Genomic DNA, 8,123 nt, shown 5'->3' with positions numbered 1-8,123 from the left:
TGGCCCGTTACAAACTAGTCGGGGGACCAGCAGGCATTGGGGGAAGTCCCTGTTCCCCAGAGCACTACTAGGAGTGACTAGAAATAACGGTCACGAGCTGGCAGAGGGTAGAGTCAGACTAGACATCAGGAGGAGCTACTTCACTGTCAGGGTGGCTAGGCTCTGGAACCAACTTCCAAGAGATGTGGTGCTGGCTCCTACCCTGGGGGTCTTTAAGAGGAGGCTTGACAATCACCTTGCCGGGGTCATTTGACCCCAGTACTCTTTCCTGCCATGGCAGGAGGTCGGACTTTTTGATCTGCTCAGGTCCCTTCCGACCCTAAGCAACTATGAATGGAAAAAAAAATAGTACCCCAAACCAAGACAACCTTTTAGTCTGAGTGGAAATACCCAAATAAAAAATAGATGCAACTTTGCCTCTGAACAACTCTCAAACGATTTTTAAGCTAGAAATGGTAACAGAAATTAACTCTATTATATGGTGAAATCAGATTCGCAGGAGTTCTCTTCAGAGTCCACACCATCTGTTCTGTTTCCAACTTCAGTGCTGTTTCAGATCTGATGACATCTGTCTGATATTTTGTTTTGTTTGTGTTTCTGTGAAGGCTTGACCATAGGCATTACCTCCTGGAATGCCCCCATAAATACAGCGTTACTGATCTGAGGCAGGTAAGAGCTTTGGATTTTTTTGTTGTCATGAATGAAAATGCTTTGATTTCTGTGCGTGCAGATGGAGCTGAAAGCACTTTTTTTTTTTTCTGCTTAGAAGGATTTCAAACAGCTCTGCACCTTTTTTATTTCTTTTGCTCAGAGCATATAAAAAAACTCACGGGGGATTTCTGTGTTTTATATAGGGAACAGGCATATGTTGTTTGTTTCCGTGTTTACTTTGCACCAAGCCCACACGTTTGTTATATGTCATTTTGATCCATCATCAACATATGAATTACTCCCAGTCTCAAATCAAAACCACCTCCTCAGCTCACCAAAGCAGATAAAGGATGTCTCAGACTTCACAGTGTAGCCTGAGCATCAAACTCTGCTCTTTTGGACTAAAATGATGAGAGAAAGTTATAGTTTGGGTCCTGAGCATGATAAAGACTTCCTGCCTCTGTGACTACATCCCATAGAGAAGGTCCCACATACCTTCAAAAAGAGAGGGAAGTTCTGTTTCTGGGGGCCACCTCTGGACATGTAAGGCACACAGGACCCAAACCATAGTCAACTTTTTTTTTGTGGAAATGTTCATCTCGCAGATCTTCTTACTTCAGAGCCCTCCCATGGAAAATCATGAGAAAGTAAGAACATAAGAAGTGCCATACTAGGTCAGACCAAAGGTCCATCTAGCCCAGTATCCTGTCTCTAGCAGTGGCAGAAATGGATGCTATGTAGGGAGAGCATCGAACCAGGTATCTCTAGTGATCTATCCCCTATTCAGTATGCTACATGGCATCCACTATTTACTTAGATTAGAGATGCCAGGGGAAATGTCTCCAGCTGTTCTGTTTAGTAGCCATTAATAGATTTTTTCATCAATTTATCCCAGGGGTTTTCATCCTTTTTTAATAAGTGTACCCCTGGCAGCTGGACATGGGGGGCAGGGAGGAAGACGGGTGGCAGAGGGACGCCGCTGCCCTCTCCCCTTTCCTCCCCCCGGCCCTGTTCCTGGGAGGTAATGGTGTGGGGTAGTGGGTGGCAGTGCTCCATCCCTGCCCACCCACATGTACCCCCTAGGGTCTGCCCAAGTACCCCCAGGGGTACTTGTACCCCCAGTTGACAACCCCTGATTTATCCAATACCTTTCTGAATCTGGCTGTGCTATGCGTCTCTACTGCTTCCTGTGACAATGAATTGCACAAGTTAACTACATGTTGCATAAAAAGTACATTCTCTTGCTTGTTTTAAACTTGTTACCTACTAATTTCAGTGGGTGTCCCCTACTTCAAATACTCTGGGACTTGCAGATCACTTGATCCATACCCTTCATGATTTTATAGACCTCTATCATATCCTGCCTCAAATAACTGCCCTGTATGCAGTGTCTTGCATCTCAGCAGATTTGGCTTTGGGAGGCTGGTGTGAGTAGCAAGTTCCAGAGGTGATAATCACTCTGGTTTCTAGTACCAGCAAATCTAGAGGTTGTCAGCAAGAACTCCCCAGCTGACTCCTGTGCTTTGGGACCTGTGGTGAGAGTGGGGAGCTGATAGGTAGCCAGAAACTAATGTGTAGGGCCATATAGTTTAGAGTTAATAACTAGAATTTCACCCAGGTTCCCAAAAAAAAGCCACAGTGCAGGCTTTGGGGAATTGAGGCCATATGCTGCTTGACCTCCAAGCCAAGAGCATAACTACATTTTTCACTAGCTGTAGCTTCCAAGCAACGTAAACATCCAGGTCCTTTTGGACAAGATGGTACTGTTTCTCTGGTGGCTTGGACAGCATCAGGGAGAAGTGGTTATAGTCACCTTCCCAGACACATGTGCTTTTGGCTTCTGACATCAAAAGATGCACATGGGGATTGAAAAGGGACTCCCGAATGCCAACTTTTTTAACAAAGGGTTGACTAGGGCTACTGCTATCCCTGCTATGCCCCCTAGAGGGGTCACTGCCCACCTACATCAATTGTCATGTCTTGGTTGATGCTGCTGGCTACATCCTTATCTTAATGAGTTGCTGAGATTCAGGCAGCATAAGGCTTTACAGAAGTTAAGCCCCACATGTACTCCCAAACAAGGCTGAAGTGGAAATTTCTTAGTAGGTCGTTCTCGTGTTGACGTTGTGCTCAGGGGTGAAACTCATGCAGGGAGAATGAAGTCACTGCAGCATCTGAGTGATCATATTTTTGGGACCTTATGTCAACTTCATGTAGCTGAACTGTTGTCTCCCCAGTGGCCACATGTACAGGCAGGACAGAAGGGGTGATACACATTCAGAAGGGAGGGCTTGCAGGGCAGATGAGAGACAAGCTAGAGAGAACTTGGGCTGACTCACTGCCCTAGCTGATGATATGTAGGCCACACAGCCTTTTTACTTGCAACCCGCAAAAAAGTGCTCTGAAGACTCACCAAGATGATCAGCTTGGAGGCAGTCATAGTATCCCATCAGAGCATAGCCAGGTCTTAAAATCACAGCCTTAACCTTTCTGTGTTTACAAAGCTTGTTGCCAAAAGCAGCATCTCCTGCTCCTATGCAGACCAGCGTCCCAAGTTTTGTTTTGTTTTTGTTTGTTTCCATACGCCCCAGATTGCAGACGGTATCTTCGAAGTGTTTCTGCAATCACTGATCCAGTTTGCTTCCCACCATGTTTATAACTGTGACCTCTGCACCCAGAGAGGCTTCATCTGTCAGATTTGCAATCGCAATGACATCATTTTTCCCTTTGAGTTTGACACGACCACCAGGTGAGTGTACTTTCCAGTATAATGTACCATCTTGGGACTTTTACAGTGTAGTGGCCGGTGAAGCCCCTGTAAGCTCCTGACTGGCTTTTTCAGTTGCACTTTCTCTAAGAGACAAGATGCTTTAGCTGTAAGAATTTAGTGAGAACTGATTAAACAGGTTTAATCTGCCTAAATGTTGTGAGGTGTGTGCACGATTTCCTTAACCTAATACAGGCATCAGCAACCCCTGGCATGCGTGGCACAGCATGGCATGCAAGGCCATTTTGCTCAACACACCATGGATCCCCTGCTGCTCCCAGCAGTTGGCTGGGAGGCTGGAAGCCCTGTTGCAAGCAGCCAGAGCTCCATGGCTGGCAGCAGCTACCCAGAGCCTGGGTCAGCTGCAGGAGGGGCACCAGCCTCTTCCCGGTGGGGGGCTCAGGAAGGGCGGCACTGCGGGTGGGAGTGGGGTGGGCTCAGCTGCGCATGGTGGTGGCCTGGCTGGCGCTGCTGGGGTGGCTGTGGGGGTGGGGTGGCTATAGGCCCCAAAACCTCCCCCCAGTGCCACCCCTGTGTACTCCAGAGCCCCAGCCAGGCCTTGTGCTAGCAACGGCTGAGTACACCCTTCTGGGCAGACAACAGGGGAGGGACCCAAGGCAGCGCAACCCCAGGGCCCTCCCCACCATTCGATCTGAGGTGCAAATGCAATCGCCACCAGCGCGGAGCTGGTGCTGGGGCTCTAGAGCCCTGGCATCAGCTCCATGCTGGCAGCGACTGCACGCGCGTACGTATGTGTCTGTCTGGCTTGGTGTGTGTGCATGTGCTTGGCTCTGTGCACACCTGTTTGGTGTTGTGTGTGTGTCTGTGTACACATGTGCGTGTGTGTCTGGTTCTGGGAGGGGGATGTGTGTGTGTCTGGTTCTCTCTCCTTTTTTTCTCTCCTACTTGTTTCTCTCTTTTCTTTCTCTTCTCTCTTTTTCTATGCTGTCCCTCTTTCTTTCAAAAAAAAAAAGTATACACAACAACAAAGGCAGTATATGAAGTTCTATTTATCATCACCAGGTTTAGAATTTTTATAAAACCTGGTATCTACTGTTTTTAAAAAAACAACATTTATGATTATTAACTATATTAATATGCGGTGTGTCCTGCCATGTACCTCCCACCCTAGTTTTGTTTTTCTGGCTCAGTAGCACTTTGGCACCTTACAAGGTAGACATTGCAGATTTTTTGACTCCAGCAAAAAAGGTTGCCTAGCCCTGACTTAATATCTGAGCACCTCCATAATCTTTCACACACACCTTCAAAATGTATCTGTGAAGTTAGGCAGTGCTGTGTACAGAATAGAAACAGAGGCAGAGAGAGGTGGTAAAAAACTTCCCCACAGTCGTACAGGGAGCTTGACAGAGGAGGGATTTGAACCCAGGTTTTCCAGGGTCTAAGCTCACATCTTGTCCTCTAGACCCATCTTGTCCAAATCTGGTTGTTATGGCAGGAGGCTGTTGTGCAGCCATCTTGCATTTGCTTTGCACTGAAAACTTAGAGAGGAGTTCTTAAAAATGGAGACCCAGTGTTGAAGCTCATACTCTGCATTCTTAAGCCAGTGATCTGATTTCCAAGTACCAAGAACTTAGCAGCTACCATTGTCCTCAAGGACTCCAGTTGGGTGATTGGACCGAAGAGGTACCTTTCAGAAGATGGGCATGAAGCACTGATAAAGTATTTTCAGTTGACTTCTGGGTCTGCCAAGGAGCACGCATGGGGTCCCCATGCCCCCCTGGCTTGGCAATCGGCCATAGGGGGGACCCCGGGTGCCCCCCAGACCAGGAGTCACCAGCTGCCAAGCCAGGGGAGCACAGGGTGCCCCCCTGCGTGCCCCCTGGCAGACCCAGAAATGGACCAGAAGTGCTTCTGGCCCACTTCTGGATCTGCTGCTGAGCGCACTGGAGAGCTCCTCACGCTCCTGTGGGACGCTCCGTGCTCCCCACCATCACAGCACTCACGAGCCGCCTGCTAGCTGGAGGTATGCAGAAAAAACTTTTAAAGCTGTGTCTGTGTCTGAATAGCCAAATCTTTCTGAAGCTCCGAATCGATTCGGAGGGTTCCGATTCGATTTGGAGAGATTAAAGGGTCTCCTGCTTCGATTCAGAGATTTGGCCACCGAATCGGGCTGAATCTCCACCAAATCGAATCAGGGACTGAAGCTTCACACAACCCTACTTGTCACCCTATACAAAAAAAAAGAGAGCTTAAATTGGAGCTCAGAAGCAAGATTGGAAGTCCAGAAAGATTTCCAGAAGTGAAGAGCAAGAAGATCAGGCTTGTTAAAAAACGGGCACTGAATATCATGAGGCCCAAACGCCAAGGAGGTTTTGGAAATAAAACATTTATATGAATGAGAGCATCTTCAGTTTCATTTGAGAGGGTGCTAGGTTCTTAAAGAGCACAAGCCAGCCAGTCACTGCTGTAAGTAGGAAGAGATGTATCCTGCAGCTTGGCTATTCTAAACTTAATGAAATAAAATTATTTGTGCTTTCCTGAGAAGCAGGTGACTGGCACTGGCTTGACTAGACGGGCCTCTTCTCTGGTCTGGTCATTCCTGGTTCCTGGGATGTGCATAAAGGTGTTTTAGCTGTATGAGTCTGACATTAGGCAGATGGTAAGACAGGGTGGCATCTAACTGGTTCAGAGTTGTGCGTTTTTTGTAGGCAGTAACCTACTGCATCAGATGCTATGAATGGGCTGGCAGAAAGAAGATTTTGCACACAAGGCAAAGCAACGGGTAGAGCACACTGCTAAGGGATGTAATAAATGAAAAGGCAGTTGACATCTGGAGGGAAACTGGAGGTCTTAGCCAGTCCAGGTAATGGGATCAATATCCATAGTTCCTATTGACACCATGGTTAATACCATCCAGTTTGTGGATAATGTCTTGTTCTGCAGTTTCACATTCCAGTTGATTTGTAATGGTTCTTGCTTAAGGACAGCAATTCTGTGATTGGTGATGTTTGTTTTTGGAGTTGATGTTGAATCAGTGTTCAGTCATACTTTTATGTAGGTCTTTCCCTGTCTGGCCAAGGCAGACAGCAGAGAGGCGCTGGAAGCAGGTGATAGCGTATATCATGTTGGTGAAAGAGAAGTGAATAAATCCTGGGTGTTTTATAACTTGTGTTGCTTGGTTCAAGAATTGTATGGTCCATGTTGATGAAGGGGGTCTTGTTCATCTCAAAAGGATCTAGTGACCTGTTTTATTACCTCTTTTATCTATCTATCCATTCTGCCAATCCTCTTAATAGTGTCTGACAAAATAGGTGGTTGCTTATGGAAGCTCATACCTCTCCAAACCAGTTAGGACAGGGTGGCACCTCAGACTATCTCCTGCCTGGGATGTGCATAGTAACATTAATTGGTCTTAAAGCTCTATAATGGGCAGATGAAACCAAATTCTTGATGTGTCTAACATGCCAAATGTGGGGTATGTCCAATCTCATTGTTCCTAGCAGGATGCCTTTTTTGCTGCTTCCCTCTTGCAGGGACCACACCCTGCTCAGTATTTGACAGCATAGCCCACAGACTTGAATTGCGAAGGCCTAGCCCACAACAAAAACACGGTGACCCCATGCATCCTTGAGTGTGAGCACAGCAATGAATTGTGCTGGCAACGTGGTGGGAGGGGTGGTGCAGGTTTTTTTTCTATCTGTGGTCTAAAACTTAACTTTTTCTCATAGAAGCAAGGCACTCTGCATTGCAGCAGGAAAACAGCTCAAACACATTCTCGCCAAGCTCAGCCCAACTTCCTGCTGCTTGTTGCCATGTGTGAAAGCCAGCTGTTTGGGCTGTGCTGTATATCACTCAAGCAGGATATGTCTGAAATGCCTCCAAACAATAGTTCTGGCTGTGAGAGCCATATTTTCATTTTCACATTGCCAGCAGCTATTTCCTGAGACCATTTACTTTGCAGGTGGAGGCCCAGTTGTTTCCTTTTGGCAGCAGCCCATTCTGAAACACTTCAGGCAAAATTCTGTCTTCTCCAAAGGCCAAACTCTCCACTGACTTTATATAGGCCAGCATTTCACCCTGGCCCTCATGTTCTGTAAACACTATCAGAAGAAACAATTTGTTTCTTACATGGTGCTAATTTTTAGGGCTGTGCGAAGCTTCGGTAGCTGATTCAATTCAGAGGAGATTCAGCCCGATTCGGGGACCCAATCTCTGAATCTGAATCGAATCAGGAGGCCAAGTAAAAGCTCTGAACTGATTCAGATGTTTCAAATAGATTTCAGAAAAGATTCAGCCGATTTTTTTGGAGGTTCGGCCATGGCTAAACAGGCAGCTGACAGCTGCCTCCAGCTGGTAAGTCTGTTGTGGGGGGAGCCGCCCTGTGCAGCGTGTGGAAGTGGGGATCGCCCCCTCCCCACTTGGCACCCATGCAGCAGCTGCCCCGTAGTGTGGGTGTAGCATGGCTCAGCTGGACACTGCATGCTATCTGGGAGCTGGGGTGGCTCCAGCATTCAGCCAGAGCCTGGCACTGCTCAGCCCCAGCTCCCAGGCAGCACGCAATGCCCTGCTGAGCCATGCTGCACCCATGCCATAAGGGTGGGTGCCAAGTGGGGGTGGGGGGGTGACCCCTGTTGCCCCCCACTGCCCCACGCTGTGCAGGCAGGCTCTGCCATGAGCCCTCAGAGGCCTCAGTCGCTGCTCCTGCAGCTGCTGAGTATGGGGCGCTTTTTTTTTTTTTTTTTTT

At 47.7% G+C, this 8,123-nt stretch overlaps 1 protein-coding gene across 1 annotated transcript in view; it reads left to right on the top strand.

Moving 5' to 3' along the window:
• The window catches only part of PLEKHM1 (pleckstrin homology and RUN domain containing M1), a 60,338-nt gene that overhangs the window by 49,592 nt on the left and 2,623 nt on the right, over positions 1-8,123 (top strand). The window contains exons 10-11 of the mRNA XM_019523571.1: positions 606-669; positions 3,243-3,400. Coding sequence (XP_019379116.1) covers positions 606-669; positions 3,243-3,400 — 222 coding nt within the window. The remainder of the gene's footprint in view (positions 1-605; positions 670-3,242; positions 3,401-8,123) is intronic.

This window comes from Gavialis gangeticus, unplaced genomic scaffold (genome assembly GCF_001723915.1).
Source record: "Gavialis gangeticus isolate Ggan-Ray unplaced genomic scaffold, GavGan_comp1, whole genome shotgun sequence".
NCBI lineage: Eukaryota > Metazoa > Chordata > Crocodylia > Gavialidae > Gavialis > Gavialis gangeticus.
This window is presented reverse-complemented; position numbering and strand designations above follow the sequence as displayed.